General features: G+C 44.3%; 1 protein-coding gene across 1 annotated transcript in view; it reads left to right on the plus strand.

Annotated features, from left to right (window-relative positions):
- The window catches only part of gpr4 (G protein-coupled receptor 4), a 37,331-nt gene extending 18,393 nt beyond the window's left edge, over nucleotides 1-18,938 (plus strand). Inside the window, exons 2-5 of the mRNA XM_079560296.1 lie at nucleotides 15,221-15,265; nucleotides 15,925-16,171; nucleotides 17,139-17,403; nucleotides 17,477-18,938. Coding sequence (XP_079416422.1) covers nucleotides 16,043-16,171; nucleotides 17,139-17,403; nucleotides 17,477-18,192 — 1,110 coding nt within the window. The 5' untranslated portion in view covers nucleotides 15,221-15,265; nucleotides 15,925-16,042 and the 3' untranslated portion in view covers nucleotides 18,193-18,938. The remainder of the gene's footprint in view (nucleotides 1-15,220; nucleotides 15,266-15,924; nucleotides 16,172-17,138; nucleotides 17,404-17,476) is intronic.
- Nucleotides 18,939-26,278: the final 7,340 nt, after the last annotated feature.

Below are 26,278 nucleotides of genomic sequence, written 5' to 3' on the forward strand. Positions count from 1 at the left end.
CCTCTGCCCAGGGACCACAGATGAAAACTAGCTTGTAGCTATCTCTGGTCTGTGCAACACATTTGTTGTGCAATGTCCCTGTCAAATAAACAAATAAATAATAAATACAAAGGATAAAAAATAAAGGCATATCTCACTTGGCATGTAATGAGTCTATCATGTATTAGTTTCACAGTTTAAGTTGAATTGCAGAAATCAATACACTTTTTAACGATGTTCTAATTTTACGAGTTTCACCTGTCTGGTCATTTCTTCTGAGGGAGACAGCCGTGGCTAAAGACAGGAGAGCGTCCAGAGTTGGCCTTGAGTCCACGTGGTCTGTGAGGCTGTTCCACTCAGGCACGATCCTGGACTGGATCGTACAGAACATACTTGAATGGGTGATCAGATCTAGTTCTCCGGTCAGCAGGGATGTGGTGGTTGCTGATCAGGGCGAGTGGCCCAGATCGTGGAGCACATGTACTTCTTCCACTGCTCTTCGGGCTGTAGTCAGATGTTACAAAGAGAGCTGGCTGAGTGCGTAAGTCCAGTACTTTGCAGGTCCCCCCGTGTCTGCGTAGGTTTCTTCCGGGTACTCCGGGTTCCCCTTCCCTAAAACATGTACAATTAGCCAGGATGAGTGAGAGTGTAACGGATGGTATTGAGTCCATTGTTAAAATCCGGTGTGTTTATGAACATGCATGAGCACAGTTCATTCGATGAAGGACTGGTATATAAAGTACCGTGGGCACCATGAAACGTGTCCACAAACAATGCAGTACAAAGTATTTTAAAGTCTGAGCATCCAAGTTGACGTAAAGTAGCGTAGCTCCATGACAGTGTGCATGTGCACACATGTGGTTGCATGTTATTGGTGCTTACTATAAGATGAAGCAGGGAGTGGAGGCAGTGTGGGGACAGGACCGGGACATACTGGGGACAGTGTCTTCAGAGTGTAATGGATCCCTGGGACGGGGCCGACACATCCTCTCCTCTCTGTTTATACTGCGACCCTTAGCCTTTGACAGGGGGAGGCTGGGCTGTTCCCACCATAGCGCTGGGACAGTGGGGCCCCGGGGACCGTCTCAGGGGCCCATCAGTTTTAATACGATTTGACCCCCGCACAGATGGTAGTGCACACAGCAGGGACGGGACAGAAGGACACAACCGTTTATGTCTCGGCGCTCCTCAAATAAACTCACTGCAGCATGTGTGGACAGAGGACGGGTCGAACAGTCGCACCGACCCAATGATGACTGGTCTGCGGGTCATCATTGGCAGGTGGAAGGCGGGACATTTGGTTTTTGGTGAGAACGACTGCATTGGGGCTTAGTGAGAGGCAGAGCGTGGTGGAGATGGCTTTAGTGATGGTGTTTGGACAGTCTCCTCTCGTCACAAGGAGCACAAACTTTCACACTTCTCTCGGCGAATATAACATTTAAACTAGCTAATACGTTGGGGGGGCTTGTTTTACAGAGATGTGACGTGATTGTTCCCAGGTGGTTTGTGTTCATGTGCTTTTTATATTGGAAAGTGTGGATTTTGATGAAAGTCACTAACTCACTAGCATGTTGTTTGGCTAACCATTTCAATTTGGTGTTAGCGCCTCCAAAGCTAGCTCAGCGTTGATTTGTTGGTTTGACGAAATATCACGTCAATTTTCCTTTTGCTAGCATTAACTCAGATGACGGCGGCTCACTGTGAGCTCAGGAAAGTTGCAGCGTTAAACCAAAACCCTCCCATAGACGATACATGAGCAGATCGGCTCATTTCTGCAGAAAGCTCGTTTTGACCCAAGTTTCCCACAACTACTTAGTGTAGATGTGCATTTTTCACCCCCACAGAAATAATCGAAATACCTTTAGCTATGTGAGCCTGTTCCTGCAAATGTGTACATTTTGTTAGCCAATGGCACCGGGACCCGTATGAGTTGGACGTTCTCTCTCCATACAAATGAAGGGGGAGATATGTTTTGTCCTTTTCATGGCATTTCTGTGGTTTATTTATCATTGAGATCTTATAAGATAAAATTTAGGGGCCACTGGATGTGTATACGACCCCACAAAAAGCAGAAACTGAACTGAATTTGATTTAGCACAGGGGTGGGCAGTTACTTTTCACAAGGGGCCACATGAGAAGCCTGAATTGGGTCGGAGGGCCGCGCCAACAATAACTCAAACTTATATTGGGATATAAGTATAACATATCGAGAGTGTATCGCTGGGGTCCATAAACAAAAGCTCTAAAATAAAAAATAATTTTGATTGGGGAAATACATTGAGGACTTTTTTTCAATAAATGAATAATAATGAGCCCGACAGGACTGTGGCCTCATAAAAACACTTACACTTACTGCACTTTACAGGCCTGTGTCACAAGTCTCTGCTACACTGTAGTCAATATTCATTCACTCCACACCAGTGTTAATTTCGTCGACTAAAATATTTAGTCTTAATTTTAGTCAAAGTTTATTTTTGACGACTAAAATTGGACTAAAACTAAATTAAAAGTTTTTCATGAGACTAAAACTGTGACTAAAATGTCCAGATATTTTAGTCGACTAAAATCAGACTAAATAAAAATGAAAAGGAGAGACTAAAATCATCCAAACTTGTATTGAGTGTCTGAAAGAGCCTCAGATCATGTAAATTCTCTGCCAAAGGATCAGCTCTGAGCTTTGTTCATGTGGAGCAGCTCCATGAAGCAGAGGAACAACATTAAATATGATTATAATGAATATTATCAATGCAAAGTCGACTAAATTAGTCTTAAATTTAGTCGACAAAATTGACGTGCAATTTTAGTCGACTAAAACTAGACTAAAATTGAAAAGATTTTTTCGACTAAATCTCGACTAAAATTACATTACATTTTAGTCAAAAGACTAAAACTAAAACTAAAATAAAATATGTTGTCAAAATTAACACTGCTCCACACTGGTTCTAAGCTATTCTTGTAGCCATAGCTGCCCAGGGGCAGACTGTCCATTTCCCACTTGACTACAATGTGTTGTTTATATCCTTATTTCTTATTATGTCAGTGCCCTCTGCTGGACACCAGTGGAATTCTTCTTTCTTTTATTCTTATTTAATCTGCCCCCTAGTGGCTGGAGTGAGCATTCTGGTAATGCACACAGGAATGGGCCAAAGACTTTTTTTTTTTTTGACATACTTAATGTTACTGCGCCCAGATATAAACAGGCCAACAAATTTAAAGATATAGACGTTATTTATTAATCGATCAAAAGGAGGTTAATTCCCCGAGACATTTGCTGCATCAACCGCCGAGGGAAACAATCATCAACAATCTGAATTAGTGAACACCATATATACGGCAGGCAAACCCGCAAAACCAACACAACTTCACCGCAAGCTTTGGTTATTTCAAATAGCACCGCAATTCAATCCACACAGCAAACGATCAGATTGTCGACATTCTACCGGAAGCGGCGATGAGCACTAGGCCGGGGAAGTGACCAAAAACATGTAAACCAAAACATACAAAAAGAAGAAAAAAGAAATAAAACGAGTTAGTCCGTCCTGACAACTCCAAGGCTAAAACATGGGCCACCGAGCGAACGGACTAACTCAAAACTCCAAACTCAACTCCAAACAAAACAAACAAGGACAGCAGGAAACAATGTTGGTCACTGAAAAACAAAAATACAAAGATCAAAAACCCACTCGACACAGACTTAACGATAACGCTTTAATATTAAAACTCTTCAAATGTGTTTACCTGTGTGTCGTAGCCACCACACACAGTCTGGCTCGACAGCACCACACCACGGGTTAGAAGCGCCGTCTGGCTTATGATTACAAACTCTGTGTGGTCCTACCATAAAAATAACCAATTAAAACTTACTAATGGATAAAGGCACTCAATTTAAACAAACAATGTAATCATTCTAAAACTACTTACCAAACAAAACCCACAACCACACACGGCGTGGGCCCAGCAAACACTCTGGCCTCCCACAGAAACTGGCACGGGCAAACACGCCCTTCCTATTAAATACTTTGTGGTCTGTGAGGCAGCAGCGACCCCTTGAGGTACCCCCATTACATTAAGAATTTATGCCCTACAAGTTGTGGGCCGGACTGAATCATCTCGCGGGCTGGATGTGGCCTGCGGGCCGTATTTTGCCCAGGTTAGCACAGGACACTTTAGACGTTAATTTGTATTGAAAAGTAAAATCTCGAGGCTTTGACCTAAATGTTGTGGATGGTTGACAGCAGCTGAAAACATCGGGATCGTTCACAATTTGTGATGTTTAATGACTAATGCTAACGGCTATAGGAAAAATGCATTGTTCAGGCTAACGGACTGTGTACAGTTGCCCGCACTAGCCGATTTGCTAACTGTCCACATACAGTACGTTAGGATTGATCGCCACTTCTCCTTTTTCCCCAGTTCTTGAGGACCAAACATGCTGTAAGTAATTAGGTGTGTTATTTGTCATTGTACAACCGTGCAGTGTGCAGAAAAAGACACTTTAGCTTTAGCCGTGTGGAGACTAAAATGGGAATTTGCCTCCCTCACAAACATGCAGTCATCCTGTCCGTTTTATTCACTGAGGAGGTTGGATTTGAGAAGTTGCAAACATGTGAGAATGAAACACAATTGAGTTTTGCAAAAGTCATGTCCGCTCACTGTCGCCCCCCAGCTCCGCCGGCTGTCGTACAACAACATTACAGCTCACACGTGCACAGAAGGTCTTATGATCAGTCTCAGGTCTCCTCGGTGTAGACATCTTCACAAACAGAACAACACTGGGCTGCTCGGTTATAGAATAAATAATAATCACGATTATTTTATTTTAGCAATAATTGAAATCATGATCATGCAAACGTTTATTTGTTGCCTTAAAAAAACAACGCTATTTTATTTTTAAAAACAACTATGCACAACATTTTCTTTGGACAATAAAAAATATATTCTCACGTTTCTAAACTAAGCCTCTATTGAGAGATACCTGCCCCCTGCTGGCCAGTCCTCACACCTGTCCAAGCAAACAGAGCCGCACAGCCTGATGACATCATCACACAGCCCTAATGTTTTTATGTCAGACCAAAGCACGAGCCTTTAGCTCGTGAAATGCGAAGGGAACAGTTTTAGACTCTTGGACTAAACATAACCAGTGCCTGGGCAAAGGGATTTTGAGGCTTCCAAACAGCTTCCTTTCAGCACAAGGTGAGCACTTAACAGAGGCGTTTCTCAAGAGCTAGGTCTAAAAAATACTAGTGCGATGTTACTAACAGAGTTCTATGCTGCGCTGGTATCTCAGCTGATCAGATGTGCTCGCAGGACAGACTTTTTACTTTGAGTGGACAAGCGGGAGGGCACCATTAATAATAGTTTTTTCTCGATTATGCTATTTTTGTACAAAAAGCCTGTGGGAGCGCTCGCTGGATCCAACAGAAGTGTAAGCGATATGGTGCCGTACGATTGCACCTGTGTGTTAATCACTGCCCTGACGGAGACTCAGTAGAGAGTCGAAGCGCGTTAGCGGTCAATAAATTTCACTAGTAGGTGATTTTGTGTGCCCTGGATCTCATTTTCTTTCACTGTGCTATTTTTGTGATCGTAGAGTGCAATTCAACCTGGATAGACTCAAACAGACAAAAGCAGCAATTAGGGAGATTTATTGACATGTATATTAGTTTTGGCGATCACACCCCGGTGGTATAGACATTGATGTATGTATCAAGGTCAGTATGGATCAACAGCTTGTAGTTAGGTAGTGGTATGGAAGACCCGTGAAGCTGCAGGTAGAAGCCGTGGACGGAAGAGGCGGTGGAGGTGGGTCACAGCGCAGCTGGGAAGGGACCTTAACAGCGGGACAGAGGGTGATGATTGGCTGCTACGGAGGTACGGCTCTTACGCTGGTGGCTGAGGTGGAGGTGTGGACCTCTTGGAAGCGGTCAATGGCTGGAGGTATGTGATGCTGAAATGAGTCTCCCAGGTTGAATTAACGCCTTGGCTTCATTAATCGCAATCATAATTGAATTTTGATTAATTGCACAGCCCTAGGTGGAACCTGCCCCCAGGCAGGTTGGAGTGGTTTTCCCCCAAACCAGTGGCTCTTTCCCCGGTCTACGGTCTTCTCCACCTTTACAACGGAGGTGTGAAGAAACATGCAGATTCATTCCAAATACTTGATTTTGAAAAATACAAGAAAATACAAACCAATTTGAAACATGTTCCATGTTCGTGCCGAGGGGAACAAAATTCACCTGCAGATTTGTAGTAGCCTTATTGCCCATATTGTGTGTGATAGAGTGGGAGGTGCTCAGAAAGGAAATGACATCACTATTAGGCAGTTTCAGAATAAAATAACTGGATCTATACAAGACTTTCCGACATTGTTCATGTTATTCTTAAAGGAATAGGTCAGCGTTTTTCCATACTGAGATATGTTCTTACGTGACGTTAGACGAGTTGTCTGGGCTTTGTGCATGCGCTCAGTCACGTAAATATTTTTTTGCATTAAGCCTCTCCTAGCATAGGTATAGCCTCAAACGGGGGTGAAGTTAGAAGTGACCAAGCCGTTGCATGTATTTAAATACATACTTGTTCTTAAACATTCTTTAAGAACAAGTATGTTTTCAACCCAGAGGGCAGGCTCAGTTTGCTGCGAGTGCCTGTATAATGTCCGAGAACAGGACCAACACTAGCATCGCCAACATTGGCCTTTAGTGCCTGGTCTCCTTCCTCGCTGCGGACAGTTTGCTTCCCTTTCTTTCTTGACAGCACGTTCAGCATTTACATGAAATAATTGAGTCTTATGGTTAAAACGAAGGGAATGACTGTGTTTCTTTAAAACTGGGAATATCTTTGAGAGCTTCCACATCCATGTCTTAGTGCTTACTAAGCCATCTTGGAACCCACAGACCCAAGCAATATTTTAGACAAAACATATCTACTTAAAGGGGCTAGATGCAAGTTGGCCATTTTATACTCACCTCGGGTCATACGTGTAACTGCAGCTTCTATATTGAGCTTGTGCATGACGCCAATTCGGACCCAAACTAAGTAACACCTTTCTGAGAGACAGTGCAGGATTTTAGAGGCAGTTGTGGTGAACGGGTCTGAGCTCATTCTACACATTTGAACATTGTTGAAACATGTAGCGGAAGGAAAATACTTAATTTTAACATTTTTAAACTCCGTATAGTCCCTTTAAGTTCAATAAAAGCTCAAATGAATAAACGGTAAAAAGATAGTGTATCATTAAACATGTTTAGATACTTTAAACGTAATGTTTTGGTGTTGGAACAGACTGAAGTCACACAGTCATGAGGACGGCCTCCAAAAACAGTGGGAAGTGCTGATCAGGCCTCGCCTCCCTGAACTCAGAGAGCTGCAAATCAGGCAAATCCTCTATCCCCCAATTTATGAGCCCTCTGAAAATACATCATTTTAACTGGAGCAGAATATGCTGACCTGCTCTGTCCCTGAGGACTGAGAGGACTTAATGACAAGCTGGGACAGTCACGCTCCACGACATCAGCCCGGCGGATGAAGGTTATGGTGGTTATGGTGCGAGTCGGCGAGGCAGGCTGTGGGAAACTGGTGCTAAAGCTAATAAGTTAGACTTCCCCAATCTGTTTTACGGAACAGTCACAGAAGACGTGTGTAACTGTGACTTTTGACATGATTTTTCTCAAGAGGAGAAAGTGAGGACTTCATGCTCCGGGAGAAAAAGAAAGTGACATACTTTTGCGCCGCATCTGGTTAATATTAACTCTCTCCCATTCATTCTCAATGGTAAATATGGATGCAGTACACTTTATGGCCACCAGCGTCAAATTGGGGGCGCTGTTTCACTCCTTTCACAAAGTTAAGGAAACACTGTTGTGGTGTCTGGGTGTTTATCAATCATATTGTAGCATCAACTTTCTCCGTTTTCCAACCCTTATTGCAAAGGTTGTTGACGTCAACAAAGGCACAAGTTAAAAAAAGAATTCTAAAAGAATTTTATTTGAGTTAACTAATGAATGAGGTAAACTGTAGTTAGCCTACTGTAGATACAGGTGTTGTTGTTGTTGTTTACATTTTGCACTTTATTACTACAATCGAATTTACAATTCTACCAAAAGTTTTGCCATAGTTAAATTTGTTTTTATGTTGCATGTTTTATGCATAGATAGAAGCAAATGCAAATGTATGGCCTATACCAAAAAATGAAATAAAGTAACTATTATTATTTGCAGTTATCTGTGCTTCACGCTTCACATCACCGTGTTTGGACGGCAAAAACTTTGAAATGACCCACAAAATCGATCATCTGATCAGCTGTGTCAGGCGTTGCTATGGCGATGCCCACAGCGGAGTGATATCCCAGTGATTTAACTACCGGACTACGTGTGCGGTTATACCAAAATAATGCACGCCTGTTAGCCCCCACCAGCCAATCAGAATCGAGTATTCACCCAGACCATGGTATAATGACAACAAAAGCACCTTAACCTTAATCCAGAGGCGGGAAGTACTCAGTTACATTTTGAAGAAATTGTACTTCATGGAGTCGTTTTTTTCATACAGTACTTTTTACTTCTACTTGAGCAAAATTATATTGAAGTATCTGTACTCTTAATTGAGTAAAAATAAGTGTTACTTTTTCCACTGTGAGTTAGTATTTAAGCAGTAAATGCTTCATTTTGATCAGGTGGTCTCGCGCTCCTTGTTCTTGAGAATTATTTACTTTTTCTGTATTTTCTGACATTTTCTTTGAAAACATCTCTATTATTATTATGTTTTGTTTCACACAGCTGATGACGTCATTGAAAATATTTTTATTCTGCTCAGTTACTCAGTACTCACAGTACTCAAGTAACATTTTCTCCAAGCACTTTTTTGCTCTTACTTGAGTAATTGTTTGTGTCACAACTTTTTACTTGTACTTATTATTTCAAAGCAAAGTTACTCTTACTTGAGTAAATATTTTGGCTGCTCAAACCACCTACCCATCTGGCTTTCCCCTGATTGGTTAATACACTTGTCAATCACCTTCGGGAATTTGAAGAAGTCCCCCCGATCCCAGACACACGTCTTTGTAAAGAAGAGAAAAAGTGTAAAAGCTGCTCATGTGGCCCCTCTCACCATTGTCTCTGTATTTGTGGACCCCTGTCTTGTTGTGCTCATGCTACATTTCCGTGTGTAACATGATGAAGGTGCCAAGACGTCCCGAGAAATTCAGGAGTGTCCTCAAATCCAGGCTTTTATCCCTGATCCAGAATCCAACCCGAACTGTCCTGGAAATGATCATTCTAGATGCATGGGGGTACAGGCAGCCACAGGGATCGCTGTACACGTCCAGGACAGACATGAGAGCTGCAGCAGAGAAAGAATCAGGACTGAAGCACAAATGTACTCAGAGCTGGATCTTCTGTCTGTTTTCCATTTGTTGGAATCCATACAACACTCCAAACCCTCTCTGCTTGTGTTTAAGTTAGCAGACGTTTTCAACAGAAGAAAAGACAATCACTTGGGTTTAAGCTCCACATCCTTGTGGTGAATGCACTTTTCAGACAGTGCCTGACACAGGGGCGGGGCTGCGCTCTTTGGCGTGGACATGGCGCTCTGCTCGGCCCTCGTTCCTGTTTTCTGAGAAGAGCGTTCTTCTCGGGGCGGCCTCACCTCGCCCATATGGACATGAAAACAAGCTGGCGTCACATGAAGAGGCGCAGGAGGCTTCTGAAGCTGGGCCGACATTGAGCTGTATGAGCGAACGGGAGACCACCAACCACTTCTGAAACAAGTCAAAGGTGGACACGTGCAATGTGGGGGGACGAGATGGGACACTTTGGAGAGATAAAGCCATTTCAAGCGCTGTTTCAGCCCAAGACAATAGGTTATAAAATACTCCAACACAAACACCCATTATTGTAAGAAGTGTGGATATGAAGTCCTTCTCTATAAATGAATCCCTTGGCAATATTGAAAAAGTGGGACATCTAAATAGGCGAGTTCAGATGACGAGTCAGACCGAATTGGGACATGGAGGAGCTTCTGAAGGTGATAGAGACAGAGTTCAGCGCCGCCTCATCCGTCATGTGCTGGGACAGTCCGAGCCACTGTCCTCCAGAAAACACTCAACTCCATTGCCCCTGCAGTGTCCGTCAGCACAACAGGTGAAGACTGAGTGAAAGGGGGCCACAGCGCACTGCAAAAATGAAACGCAATTGAACCAAAATTGTAATCTGAATGGCAAATGGGTAACACTTTAGATTACAGCCTGCAAGTTCCATGTGTAGGTACATGTACTAAGAAAGTAATTACACATGTAAGTACAGGTAATTACGCATTAAAGTGCAAGATTTAACAAAGGTGTTCAACATATAGATGTGTAACAAAGACGTACAAAGTGTAATAAAGGTGTACATCTCACTTAAGATTACAGCCAGAGCTCACGTGTACTTACACATTAGGTACGGTGTATTTGCGCGTTACTTTATAAAGCTGGCACATCTATCCATCCATCCATCCATCCATTGTCCTCTACTTGTCCGTTGCCAGGTCGTGGGGCCCCTTATGGCTCCTCCTGCAGGTGGTGGGCCCACAGAAGGACGGCCTCACGACTCTAATGGGGTCTGTCAGTCTCTAATAAGGGCTTCTGGACCACTCTTTGTCTGACCTGTTTATGAACCACATCTATATGACGGCCAAAATACCTGCAACTTCAGCGCGTTCAAAATGATAATGCAAATTGTATTTCAGTGCCATAAAGGTAAAAGAAAAGAAAAAAATGATTAGTTGTCAGGTTAAACCCAGTTAAGGGAAAAACTACAGAAATGTTTCACATTATGAAGCAGATCATCATTTTCAAGCAATATGGGAAAGAAAAAGGATCTCTCTGCTGATGAAAAGCATGAAATAGTTGAATGCCTTGGTCTTGATATTTCACGAAAGATTAAGCGTAATCATCATACTGATAAGAGATTTGTGGCAGATAATGGCACAATATGGACGGTTTCTGCCAGACAAACACATCAGATTAAAAGAACAGATGCTACAAAGCAGCATACAGGTATTTGAAGCTGCTGGTGCCTCTGGAGTCTCCTGAACATCATGTAGGACCCTCCAGAGGCTGCAGTTGTGCATAAACCTTCTATCAGGGCCTAAACTGTTCATTGACAGTCTTGTTCACTGATGAGTGCCGTGTAACCCTGGATTTGCCTGTCCTGCCAAACGACATTCTTTTTCATAGATATTTCAAAGACATATAGTCTGGGAGCAAGCATGAGCTCAACGATTTCCTGGTGGGCGTGATTGACAGACGGCATCAACCAATTAGAGCAACGCTAGATACGTCACAGTAACAAGCGGCAGGAAGACTTTCCCTCTGGTTTGAGGAATCTATTTTCCAAATGATTTAAAAAAGATGATAGAGCAGAAGAAAACGGTGTATTGATCGCCACGCCGCCATCTTTAATGTTTTGTAAGAGTGTGTGGTGGTGACGGCTGCCGTCTTGGTGTGGGAAATCGTGAAATGATTGGCTACAAGCAGCCTCCTTTGTTTTGAACAGAAAGGAGGAGTGTCTGCCAGGCCAGGCAAACCCTGGATGGTTGGTGAATGGCCACCATGTACACAGCCCTAGTAATAATAAAGTAATCCATCGCCATATAACGTTATTATACATAAAATCTCCCAAACCTGTAGTTCAGAGCGCTCCACAATGGGTCCGAGATTGTGTGACTCTTGTATTAGCGGCTCAATGTGCACCGTCAGCTGAATTGTGATCTGATAATGAAATCACAAATCTGGTCCCTATCATAGTGCGGTTAGATCCCAGCACACACGCACACTCATAGGTCACAGCCCTCACTCATTAGGCCCCTGACACACACCCAAAAACACATTCCTGTTTCCGGGAAGTCTGTGGAGCAGAGTCCTGCGGTGCTTTGGCTGGACACCAGCGCTTCACCTGCAGGGGCCCGGGCCCCACTGTAACAACAACCTGATGAAAGCTGTGCTCGCTCTCCAGCCCTTTCCCAGAACCTCTTCAATGACTCTCCACATTTCTACACAAGCCTGGGACTTTCATTTCAACTATTCATGTATCAAGAACCTCTTCTCTCTGGCCAAGAAAAGACTTTTCATTCGGTGACACAGCCCCAAACTTTGGCTTAAATGTATGCTTGTGTTTCAGAAAAGGTTGTAGGACATTTGTCACATCTATCTCAATCAGACGAATGAGACTGTCGACCTCCATGAACTTATCAACTAACTTAGGAGGAAACTATATTCTGTTTCCTTTTTTGTGTTGAACATCTTGGCTACTGTCTGCCAAAGACCCCTCGAAGGTGCGTTCACATCAAACACAGCCAAGCGTCAGGTTTACATTGAAAATACATGGAGGACGCGCCTCAGGGAGCGTCAAAATATCCCTCAGCGAGCTTTCCGCGCGGTAAGCTTTTGATGCGTCTCCAGGGCGCCCGCGCTAGAGTTGGGAAATGTTGAACTTTTTGGAGAAATTTGTGAGCGTCGACCAATCAGGACCTTTCCCCCACAGTGACGTACGTTGTAGCTGAGCCACCGGGGCAGATGCTATGCCGGCCCGCAGATGTAAACAAGTCACGGAGGATTAGCTTCATTGTGAACCGGAGCTACAGCAGCTCTGGGACTTTTACAATGACACACATCAATGTTTCTTTATCCAAACACCCAGGATTAAAGGCGGGGACAAGAAAACTTATTTCAGTGGCTGAATCTGCGCTGGGAATGTGTTTGGGAGTATGTGCGGCCAGAACACTCGGTGACATTTGTGTCAAGCGTCTGACTTCAGGTAAGCACAAGCGTCTAACTACGGGCTTTAGCCGCGTTTTTGACGCCCGGAAAGTGTTTACAGACTGTTTACATTTTTGGGCTGGACACAGTGGGGAGGGGGTTCTGCTGAGGAGCAGTGGTTGGTTACTCGGCTGGTGACGAAAGCTCGGAGGCGTCTCCAGGAGGTGGGGGCGTTCCTTGGAGGACTCAGGCAAACCTATCCCTAAAATGGCCGCCATCAGAGTTTTTACAGATTACTCAAAAATACGTGAATGTACCAAGGCAACACTTCAGCCATGTTTTTAATGAGGGAATGACATAATAACATGATGTAAAGCTTGAAAAAGTCGATTTTACATAATACCCCCCCTTTAAACAAAATAATGTAAGGCTGTGAAGGCTGCCATTTACTGTTTGTATCGCCCAATTGCAGCCTGCTTTGGTAGAAAACACCAGAAAATAAAATAGATTTGAAAATGTGGCCAGAAAATTGTAAAAACAGTGATGATACTATAGCAACCCTTAATCTGTATGATCATACTTGCATTTGTTGGGTTTTATCAGATAAACGGCAACAATCATTATGCCAGTGCGTCGCGTTGTACAACAGGCCAGACTGAATGAAGGTGTGAGTGGCTCTGTCAGTCTAACCTTTTTACATGTGCATATGACAACTGGAAGTATTTTATCTGCATTATTTTGGTTTTATGTGTTGTGCAGCTGTGGAACACAATTGTGTTAAACTTGTCTTGTCCCAACTCTGATTCAACACTAATTTACACATTAACATTAACATTAGCTTCAGTCGTGTGTGTTCAGTAAAGACAGATAAACGTTAAGATAATATGCAGCGACATTTATTTCATAGTTTTCCCACAGCCTAGATTTGAGGCTGGGACCTCCCCAAATGACCAAGCAAACAATCCTCACTCTGTGCATGTGACCTCCAGGGCTTCTGATCCCCACTTTGGGAACCGCCAGCCTAGATCATGATTCCATTTCTATAGAATCCTAAAGAGGTGACTGAAGCTAGCTTCTGCTTCTGAAAGTCCACACTTCACTGGCATGTGAGATCTTTATCTAATCACTCTGCAAAAGTCTCTCACAGAGTCACAATCACTAGTGCCTCTCGAAAGTACTAATACAAGTTGAATGTTTGTACATTTATTTTTTATTTTTTGCTGAAAGTTCACACACAAGTAACAGACAACTGTGAAGTGAAAGCAAAATGATACATGATTCTGTTATTTTTTTTTCCAAAAAATAGAAAAGTGAAAAGTGGGGCGTGCATAAGTATTCATACAGCATTTTCTGAGTGCATTAAATTGCCTTTAAAACATTCCTCATGACTCCAGAATGTTCACACTTTGGCCTAACCAATAAAAAGAGGCCACCTGCAGTATAATTTCAGCTGTTCTTTTAGGCCCTCAGAGCTGTGGTCGGAGGGTATTGGTCACTAAACAACATCATGAAGGCCATGGAGCACCAGAGAGGTCAGGGATAAAGCTGTGGAGAAGTTTAAAGGAGTGTTAAGTTACACAAAGATTTCCCAAGATTTAAACATCTCCCGGGGCAACTGTTCAATCCATCATTCAGAAATGGAAAGAGTAAAGCACCACTGCCAACTTACCAAGACACGGCCATCCACCTAAACTAACAGACTGAACAAGGAGAACACTGGTCAGAAATACAACCAAGTGCCCCAAGATAACTCTGGAGGAACTGTGAAGTCCTGCCGCTGAGCTGGGGGAATCTGTGCATGGGACAACTATAAGTCGTATCTACACAAATCTGGCCTTCATGGAGGAGTGGAAGAAGAAAGCCATTATTGAAAGGAGGCCATAAGAAATCCTGTTTGAAGTTTGCTAGAAGTCATATGGAGGAAACAGCTCCATGTGGAAGAAGGAGCTTTGGTCAGATGAGACAAACATTGAACTTTTTGGCCCAAATGCAAAACGTTATGTATGGAGCAAATCTGACACTGCTCATGGTCCTGTGTGCACCATCCCCAGTGTCAAATATACGGGGGGGAGCATCATGCTGTGGAGCTGCTTTTCCTCAGAGGGGACTGGGGAGAGTGTAAGAATAGTTGTGAAGATGGATGGAGCCAAATACAGGGACATTTTGGAGGAAAACCTGCTGGAGTCAGCAAGAGAACTGAGGCTGGGGCGGAGATTCACCTTCAGCAGGACAATGACCCTAAACACAAAGATAAATCTACAAAAACAAACATATTAATGTGTTAGAATGGCCCAGTCAAAGTCCTGACCTAAATCCTATTGAAAATCTGTGGAAAGACCTGAAAACTGCTGTTCACAAACACTCTCCTTCTAATTTGACAGAGCTTAAACAAGTTCAAGGTGTATTAGTACTTTCGAGAGGCACTGTTGCTCCAGCAGTCGACTTGGAAACATTATCTGTGCTCTGTCATGGATGTCACTGACCTGTGTTCTCTGTGTGTGTTTACAGGCCTCTGCAGATGACTGACCACTTCTAAGGACCCAACCCAGCTGAGTAAGAGCTTCACCATTACCTAAGATTATACAATCCATCCATAAAACATTGATATATACATTCATAAATAGACAAAATAGTGTCATATGCAGATAAACAACTATTTTCAACCTGGATTGGAACATTTCCAGAGTTTTCCTCACATCTTCTGGAAGTCTGTTCCACATTTTAGCTGCGTAAAACTCAAACGCATTTAGCCCTGATTCTAGGACCAGCAGCCTCACTATGTTTAGTCCTGACTCTGGGACTAGCAGCAGGGCTCCCTGAGGTTGTCAGAAGTGGATCGCCTGGAGTTGCTGGTTCGGGCCTTTGTGATGATGAAGAGAGCTGCTCTGGCCCATGATGATCCTGCCTCTATATGTGATAATCTGAGCAAACTCCCAAAACATGAGGCACATGGTCCTTGTGCCTCTGTTTTGCGATATCTGTCAGATCAGCCTTCTGTTTTCTTAGTTTAGTCCGCTACCACCGTTTGACAGAGCCATGGAAAAGGATGGAAAAATGAGATTAAGCCGAGCAAACGTTTTGAACCGCTGTTGCAGACCCCTGCACTGTCAGTGTTGTTAGTTGGTATAATCTTATTGATTCTAAGTGACTGTTAAAGTTCAGAGAGACTCAAATTGACTGATAACACCTTCTCTTTGTTTCTGTGACCAAAGCCAACGATTCTGAGCCTTCCCGGAGATGGAGAGGGGCCGCCTGTGCCGGAGCTGATGGCTGCAGTGAGGGGCCCCTGAGGGACTCCCGGGGGTATGCGGGGCCCTTCCACACAGAGCTATGTGCAACATCTCCTTCTGTGACGTGGACAGTAAAGTGGACCAGTACTTCCAGCCCACTCTCTACATCATCGTCATCGTGCTGGGGCTGCCCACCAACTGCATGGCTCTGTGGGCGGCCTACATGCAGGCAAGGACCACTTCAGGGACACCGCAGGGCAGGAGGAAAAGCTAAACCTCAACCATCATTTCAAAACAAGGCAGATCTTAAAGAGCATGTTCAGGTTATTCCTTTATTAGACACAAAGGATTTGGGACATAACCATATACACAGCAGAAATAACACACCTTTTGCCAGTTTGTGTCTTGTGTGTAGGTGCAGGAATATACAGAAATCAGCCCAACATTAGCACAGCCAAACAATACCACCTGCCCTCCTGCCCAATATTAAACTATAGGAGCTTTAGAACCATGTGTCTGTTTGGCAAAAGCAATGTTTTTAAGTTTGAACACAGAGTATTTTCAATCACTGGAGCTCGGTGAAGTTGGCCCCTCATCAAAAGCAAACATACAGTATATAAGACGAGCTATGTTTGTGCTGTTAGATATTGATGATTCTTATTTACATGGTATGTGTGAGATGCCTCAAGGCTTTATAAGTTTTAATATTTTAAAAACTGAACCAGAACTAATAGAAACATAGCATTTACATTTCGTTAGCGGCATAGCATAATTGCCTAACTCATTTTTGCAAAAAAAGACGTTTTGTAGGAAACACATTATTATTATTATTATTTAATTAAATGTATATTAATGATGATGTTAAAATGTAGAAATTCATGGTCACATACTCATCTACATTTAAAATCATTTTTTGTACTGTAACTTCAACCTGCCCAGGGACTACAGGTGGAAATGAGTACTTTTGCTATAACCTGGTACAATGCAATGGTTAAATTGTGCACTGTCCCTAAACTGTCTAAATAAAAAACATAACCTCATGACCTCATCTGAAAAATAAAAGAGTCATTCATATCTCAAAACTATAACAGCAAAAATGAAGCTGTTTATAGCACAAACGATGGACTGTTTTGTACGATTGGCTTGTGATGAGGGGCCCACTTCACCATGGTAACCAGCGTGTGTTGTGATGGCAGGTGCGGCAAAGGAATGAGCTGGGTGTGTACCTGATAAACCTGTCTGTGGCTGACCTGCTGTACATCTCCACTCTGCCTCTGTGGATCGACTACTTCCTGCAGCGCGACGACTGGATCCACGGCCAGGAGAGCTGCAAGCTCTTCGGCTTCATCTTCTACACCAACATCTACGTCAGCATCGCCTTCCTCTGCTGCATATCCCTCGACCGCTTCCTGGCCGTGGCCTACCCTCTGCGCTTCGCCAAGGTGCGCCGCATCAAGACCGGTCAGTGTAGTTGACACAGAGCGCCTGAGTGTGCGTCACCTTTGCTCTGTTAATACGTGTTCTCCTCCTGCAGCCGTACTGGTCAGCGCTGTGGTGTGGATCATCGAGATTGTGGCCAACTCTGCTCCGCTGTTCCATGACGAGCTCTTCCAGGACCGTTTCAACCACACCTTCTGCTTCGAGAAGTACCCCATGCAGGACTGGGTAGCGGGCATGAATCTGTACAGGACGTTCCTGGGGTTCCTGGCCCCCTGGACAGCCATGTTGGTAGCGTACCGTGGCATACTGGCCGCTGTGCGCTGTAACGTGTCCACGGAGCGGCAGGAGAAGGCCAAGATCCAGCGCTTGGCTCTGAGCCTCATCCTGATTGTGCTGCTGTGCTTTGGGCCGTACCACGCGCTGCTGCTGGTGCGCAGCATCATGTTCCTGCGGCGCCCGTGTGACTGCGGCTCCGAGGAGAGCCTGTTCGCCGCGTACCACGTGTCTCTAGCTCTGACCAGCCTGAACTGTGTGGCTGACCCTATACTGTATTGTTTTGTGAATGAAGGGGCGCGCAACGATGTGGGCCGTGCTCTGATGGCCCTGCTGTCCGCTGCCTGCCAACGGGGCTCCGCCTCCTCACCCTCCCATGCTGACATCATTCACACAGCCTCTGTCACCATGGAAACACCTCTGTCCACCAAGAAGTACGCCTGTGTGTTCAGTGACACGGATAAGACCAACAACTACAAGACTGAACTGGTGGCTCTGAAGCAGGAGTGTCTGCAGATGACCATCCTCCGGAAGTGAGGCAAACTCACCACCCTGTCCTCCGCATTCTCAAAGCCCATGTGCCAACTTTGGATCTGAGCTCAAAGTGTGTTCATCGTGATGCCACGGAACTGCTAACCACACTGTTAGCAGAAAACCTTTCCCATAGTCATTCCCTCTGCGGCCTGCAGGCAAACTCTTAGCCCTTGCCCCTGTGTTAGTGTCACCGCCTAGTCCTTACACACAGACATTATTCATATTTTTAAAGGAGCCCAAAAAAATGTTTTTTAGCCTTGATTATGCAGCGAATGTCCACTTTAAGAAGACAAGTGAACTTTTACATTTAAAGTCAGATATTTGTAAGAAAAACAAAGCGATTACCTGTCGTGAATGTTATTATCAATCTTATTTGACATTAGTCCAAACCTACTTTCAAACAATTGTAAGTCATTTGTCTCATGTTAGATGGCCATGTCAGTGGTGTAGGCTCACACTCAGAGGCCTGGCCTGCCCTAACAAAAGGCTCAGAGTTTAGAAACCTACTTTTACATGAACCCTGGGGATGGACGCATGTGTATTTGCAAACCAGACAACGCTGAAAACTTACTGAAATGTTGCAGTGTGTGTCCTTGGTCATGGCTGAAAACAGCTGTGCACTGCTGGGGTCCGTGCTGATGTTTTGGTCCAATAAAGTCTTGTTACTGTTTTCATGTCTCGTGTTTCTACCACATGGAGCCTCTGTGGCAGGTGCATGTTCTGAGCTGTTTGGTTCTTCTGGCAAAACACCAATGTCACCCCTTGGTCCTGGTTCTCCCAGTGGGACTGAAGATGGGTCATATGTAGAGAAATAAGACTGAGGGGCGCAGGCTTTAGACTAGACTGGCACTGACGAGGGGCGCTCTGTGTAAGTCTTGAACAGGACAGACTCCCATGGCCAGTGGCAAAGTTCTGTACAACAGCAGTCAGACAGTGTTTAACTCACAGTAGAACAACGTTTGCAGTTTGTCCTGTAGCCTAAATGCTGAAAGAATGGATGAAGGATGTTAATGTAAACATGGGAGAAGAGGGGTAGAAGCACCGAGTGTTTGTTGCAGTGACACCGCGCCTCAGTCGACCCTGTCTTTCTAAGCCCCGCCCCCGCAGTCTGGCCATGCACGCTGTTTGTTTGTGGCTCTCTTCTGGCTAAAGCTGTTGTTACTGTTGTTACTGTTACCTGTAGGTATGTCAGCATTGGCTGTATCAAAACCAGCTTTTCATAGTGACCGATAAAGCATGACTTCACACAGAAATCCATTGTCTTCATTTAGGATACTTACAAAGATTGATCTCATCCAGGTAGATACAACATTGGATGCTTGGAGCGTGTCACCAAATCCAATCTAACATCTGATGGGACTCAGCATCTTTGGTCCTTTGAAGAAGAGAGTCGGAAGACTCTCAAAACGTTGGGCAACTATGTAAAAATGTCCAGTTGAAGTGTTTAACGGGACTATACAGAGTTTAAAAATGTTAAAGTGATGTGTTTCCTCCCCCTACATGTTCCTCCATGCCCTAATGTGTAGAATGAGCTCAGACCTGTTCACCACAACTGCCTCTAAAATCCTGCACTGTCACTCAGAAAGGGGTTAATTCTGGTCCAAAGTGCCGTCATGCACAAGCTTAATATAGAAGGTGCAGTTACACATATGACCTGAGGTGGCAGCAGTGAGTAAACAATGGCAAACTTGCATCTAGCCCCTTTAACTTTCAATGTTCATTTAGGATACCGTTCACTTAAAAAAAAGAATACCTTGAAATGTAAGAGACGGATGTCGGTTCCCCGGCTGCCCGTGACCATAAACTAAAGATGGAGCCAATATTACCATGAAACTCAATGGGCATTTTATGTGTGAATTAATCAGATGCATTGCCAGAAATAAGTTGCATTTTCTCAAAGTGCTTTAATGTATTTCTTTTTTTGTTTCATATGTAATATGGTTTTATTCCTGTTTCATATTGTTTGGAATTTTCCAGAAAGCACTTTGGTCGCCTTGAGGGGTCCATTAATGATTTTAGGGAACATTCTCAGAATGATCAAACCTGTGCTCTTATTTGTTATTTCATGTCTGCTCCCGTCTTCATCCTTGATTAAAATGTTGCATAACAAAAATGGAGGAGACCTGCTGTACTTCTGCTGGGAAGATACTGTGTGACTTTGGGCTTTCCGTAGATTTTACGGAAACTTGTGTTTCCTGTTTATACTTGTCTATAGTCACCTAAATGTTTGCAGATGCTCCACATGACTCATCCAGCCAAAAAGTCTTTGAGGAGTTATTTTTAAGGAGGTTTGGGAAACTATTGGCCCTAATGTGGCAACCATTGTCAACAGCAGTCTTCTGTGAGGAAAGGCATTCTGCAAACACGCAGTAGTTGAGCCTCTTTCGAAACAGGCCCGTCTTGATGGATCTGTTCTCACAAATTTCGAAGCTTCCATTTATGTCAAAGATTTTGGAGAGAACAGTTCTTACTCAACTGCAAGTGTTTTTAGATACAAACAATATTTTAGAAACCTTCCAGTCAGGATATAAATCTTTGAATAGCACTGAGTCTGCACTTTTAGAGCATTTTAATGACTGATTCTGGTGATTCTGCCATTTTAGTGCTCTTAGACCTGACTGCGGCTTTCAGCACAGTTGACCACGCAACTCTCTTATCTCGTCTTTAAAACTGTGTGGGTGTCAGGGGGACTGCCCTTGACTGGTTTCCCTACCTGGCTCCTACCTGTCAGAGCACTCTTTTACTGAACTGTGGAGTTCAATACCTGGCCCTGTTCATTTTACACTGTACCTCCTCCCTCTTGGTCAGCTTTTAAAAAAACATGGCGTTCAGTATCATTTTTATGCCGATGATACACAAATCGATCTGCCCATTTAAAAGAACAGTGGTTTCCCCCTGGCACCCTCGCTCCAGTGCCTTCATGACGTCAAGGTTTGGTTGGCTCATAATTTTCTTAATTTAAACAAGAGCAAAACCGAGCAACCGAGGTGACCTGGGCCCTCTCAGCCAGCACATCAAACCTGCCCCCGGCCTTGGCGTCAGTATGGAGGTCAACGCTGTGCTTCAATCCAGCTTTCATCATCTTCGTCTTTTAGCTCAAATTAAACCGATTTCTTTTTCAGATTTGGAGTCATGCATGCTTGTATTTCGTCACGTCTGGACTTTACTGCGACGCACTTTACTCTGGGATAAATCCAAAGACCCTTCGTCGTTTTGCAGTTAGTCCCGAACGATCCTCGCGTCTTTGCACCGGCTCCCTGTTCATTGTAGAATCAATGTTAATATTTTATTTATTGTTTGTTTTTAAAGCTTTGAATGGCCTGGCCCCTGAGCACATCACAGACCTCATCCAAAAGTACCGACCCCCACGCACTCTGAGCTCTGAGGGCCAGCTCCAGCTTGTGGTCCCGAAGACAAGACCAGAGGGGACATGGCGTTCTTCGTTGGAACGCTCTGGTTTTATTTCATTGTATTAGTTTGAATCTGTTTTATTCTTCTTTATAGTTATTATGATCTTATGTGCAGCACTTTTTGTTGTTTAAATGTGCCATACAAGAAAGTGGATTGGATTATTAAAAGGGCTACTGTTAGAAGATCATACCTGTGACAGATGTGAAATGTAATATTAGACATTTGATCTTTAAATGATTTGAACTTGCCAAACAAAAAAGAAACAAAAACTTGGCTGTAAAATAACCCCACTTTTAATGGGGAAAAAAAGTGTTTTTCACTTCTCAAACAGAATTTTTGTCCTGATACAAACAACAACAAATGTAGGTAAAAAAAAAAAGAATTGATGTTGGTGTCATTTTGTTCAGAATCAAAGCAGATCAATAGTTTGGACAAATTTCCTCTGTCTTAATGTTTTCAAAGAAGAAGAAAAAAACGGTGTAAATTGACCAGGGAGGATCAGGGTGAATGGATCCTCTGCTCCAGAAGAAACAATGAATAACAAACTACAGAAAATAACATTTGGCTCGTGGCTCTGGGTTTAGTCGAGGCGATCAAATTAAAATGAGTTATACTGTATTACGTTCAATTATTTGGGGGCTTCTTTAGAGACTAAATGTGATAATCTGCAGAGTTTGGTTAAGTCAAGTAAACGTGTGTGAACTTGTGAAATAATAAATAACCTTAAACTTAAGTTGGGCCTCTGTCTCTGTTTTGACCACACACCAACCCACACTGACCTGTGTTCTTTGTATGTAGAATGGTAGATAAGTTAGAATTGGGCATCTAATCACTCCCCTGGCCCACTTTAGCATCAATTTTACTTCTGTTGGTTCAAGACCTGGTTCAGCTTCCCCCTCTCCTGAGGTAGAATGAGCCACAAGACCAACAAGAAGATGTAAACAAATAGAAAACGTCCCAAAATGTGTAAATAGTAACTTTTTGCATCTATATTCTACAATAATGGCTCATGATCTGGATCTCCTTCTCAGACTTTCCCTCCCTTTGAGAACATGGGAACTACATCAGAACGGGAGGTTTGTGAACATCATCAGGCCGCTCTGTTTGTAGCAGCTGGAAATAGGATGTCATTACTAAGTTTATTGGAGGATTATTCAGTTGAATTCTCCCCGAGGGGAAATGGAGGAAATTCATTTATGCTGAGAGGACAGAGGGATCGTGTTCTTAAAGAAACAAACTGTTTGAGGGAGCTGCTCATGGCGTTTATTATGAAGCTGTGGGATAACATCAGAACATCAATAAGCACTTTTATTTCAAGGCCTGGGACCTGCTCTGCAGCACATGTTCACACAAGAACACCATCGGGCTGCACTGCCTGAAGCAAAGGTGACCCGCTCGAAGATGTTTGGACGCCTATAGCTTTGATGATAGCACATTGTTTCAACAGACTTCTGCAAAGTCCCAAGATCGAGTGCTGAGTTCATGTCTCACTGAGACTGTGAGACCGGGCGATGAATCCAAATCACCATCTCTGTTTTGGTCAATCTCAATAGACGTCCTGGGACTGAATAAGAAACAAAACCTAGCTTTGCAGTTTGGAGACAATGGAAGATTTGTGCTTGTTAAATGTGCATGGAAAAGTGACCCAGTGCCTTTACTTTCCATCAAAGAGGCCTCTAGGACACTCCAGTTTCAAGTTTAATGGTTTTGTACAGCCCAATGTCACAACAGAAGTGGCCTCACAGCTGCACCAGACATCAAGGCAATAAAACAGAGCAATAAATATGACAATTAAAAGTTCAGGTAAATATAATGGCAAATATAATGTCCAATAGGAGGCAGCGACGAGCGGCGTGGGCGTCCCCCGTCCTCAGACTCTCCAGCACGGCAAGGAAAAACTCAAAAACCCGACAGGATAAAAGAGAAACCTTGGGGAGAACCACAGAAGGAGAGATCCACTCCCATGGACGGACAGGCTATAGAGACCCAGGGCCGAAGGATCCCTCAGCAGATGGGCAAAGATCACAGACCGTCCAGTCCTCAGATTCCAGAATGCAGGTTCCTCCGTTCACCCTGGGATCCTGACTCCAGAGTCAGTTGTTTTAAGGATTTCTGATTTTCACTGCTGATGCAACTGTCTCCATAGTTACGTATATACCTGTACATTCCATCCAGAACACCTACCAGAAACCCTAAAGACAACTGACCCTGGAGCGTCCGAGAGGCGCTGTGCTAACCACCACATGAAAAGTTGCATAAAGGACACTGGAGGAAAGTATTTGTTTCAGTTTGAGCGCTAACTCAGGGCGCTAACACAGAGCGCTAACACAGAGCGCTAACACAGGGCGCTAACACAGGGCGCTAACTCAGGGCGCTAACACAGAGCGCTAACACAGGGCGCTAACACAGGGCGCTAACACAGGGCGCTAACACAGGGCGCTAACACAGGGCGCTAAACTCAGGGCGCTAACACAGGGCGCTAACACAGGGCGCTAACACAGGGCGCTAACACAGGGCGCTAACACAGGGCGCTAACACAGGGCGCTAAACTCAGGGCGCTAACACAGGGCGCTAACACAGAGCGCTAACACAGGGCGCTAAACTCAGGGCGCTAACACAGGGCGCTAACACAGGGCGCTAACACAGGGCGCTAACACAGGGCGCTAACACAGAGCGCTAACACAGAGCGCTAACACAGAGCGCTAACACAGAGCACCCGGAGGAGGTTTACGACAGACATCCTACAGATCCTGCGCCCTGAACCCTTGGCATTGTCATCTTGGAATATGCCTGCGCCATCAGGGAAGAAGAAATCCACTGATGGAATCACCTGGTCATTCAGGATGTTCAGACCGTCACATAGTGTTACTGAACCTAAACCTGACCAAGTGCAACAGCCCCAGGTCAGCCCCCAGGTCAGCCCCCAGGTCAGCCCCCAGGTCAGCCCCCAGGTCAGCCCCCAGGTCAGCCCCCAGGTCAGCCCCCAGGTCAGCCCCCAGGTCAGCCCCCAGGTCAGGACAGGTACATTCAGGTGAAGGACACTTTTGTTTTGGTCTGCAGCTGAGCCTGACCACAGCAGGACCACGGGGAGGGGTCCATGGAGGAGCTGGTGTCTGCAGTAGCAGTAACCCCATTGGGACGGGCCTATATGTCCTGTATGACCGTGAGCAGACGGGACGTTCTCACGGTGTCACCACAGACTGAGGACAAACAAACTGTTCTTCACTCTCAGAGGGGGCTACGTGACGTTCATGCACACTCTGTAAAGACTCTGTGCAGACCAGTGCTTCAGACAGACAGACAGACAGACAGACAGACAGACAGACAGACAGACAGGCAGGCAGGCAGACAGACAGACAGACAGACAGACAGACAGACAGACAGACAGACAGACAGACAGACAGACAGACAGACAGACAGACAGACAGACAGACACAGACAGACAGACAGACAGACAGACAGACAGACAGACAGACAGACAGACAGACAGACAGACAGACAGACAGACAGACAGACACAGACAGACAGACAGACAGACAGACAGACAGACAGACAGACAGACAGACAGACAGACAGACAGACAGAGAGACAGACAGACAGACACAGACAGACAGACAGACAGACAGACAGACAGACAGACAGACAGACAGACAGTGAAAGAGGAAACCACTGTTTAAAATGTCAGTTGTGGTCCAGACCAATTCCTTACTTTCATATTTTTTCACATATTTGTTGCATCCGACTCTTCACAGGGTTGACTGTCACAGAAATTCCTAAAAATGATCTATTCATAAAATGGATAGATATGCTTTATAATAAGATGCACAGTGTTTTCCACTAAAAATATTTATGTTTACAATATACCAAAAGAGGACACTTTGTTTTGTTGTAGGGGAGACTGGGTATGGTTGTAACACTTTTGCTTCAGCACCTGTAACTCACTGAGTTTTTGAGCTAGAGTTCGGAAACTTTTATACAAAGTATCCACATGTGTTAACTACAATTGGCACCAATTCAAACCTCTGCAAGAACATCACAGACCTCATGGTGGTGCGACATGGTATAACTGGGCTCTCCTGCACTGCTGCTTTCATTTTGAGTGTGGTTTTTCCTACTTGTGTTTTCCTCCATTCGCTGTGGGCCAATGGCCATCTTTCATTTAATCAGTTAAAAACAGCTGAACCTCTTCCTCTTTCACTTTTGTTTGTCCTCTGTCCAGGTCACTTTGATTTTGAAACTCATGTGAAGTAGTATGCTAAAGTAAAAAGTAGTTTACCAGTATGTTAAGTAAATGTGTTGCTTTTACATGAAGTTTGTAATGCTGGTTTTGTGAAGTTTGTGTCTAATCCTCATTCACGTTTGTTTGTCCTCTGTCCAGCAGGGGTCCAGGTCCAGCGTGGGCGGGAGGAACACTGGGGTCGCAGTACCTGACCGGTGGCTAGGACCCGGAAGCCTGAAGCAGAGCCTGGACCCCTGGCAAGAACCCACCGTGGACTCTTCCCCCGGACCCAAACAAAAGCCAACGACTCTGCTGCCGTCATGTTGTAATAAAACCCTTAAACTTCGCAATTCTCGTGGTCTCATTCATGGTCCTGGTGATGTCAGTGGTCCTGTTAAACAAAAGAAGCAAAAGGTTTATTTAAAGGCACACTGCGTAACATTCTGGACTATACTGATG

Source organism: Gobius niger (genome assembly GCF_951799975.1).
Source record: "Gobius niger genome assembly, chromosome: 1".
Taxonomy (NCBI): Eukaryota; Metazoa; Chordata; class Actinopteri; order Gobiiformes; family Gobiidae; genus Gobius; species Gobius niger.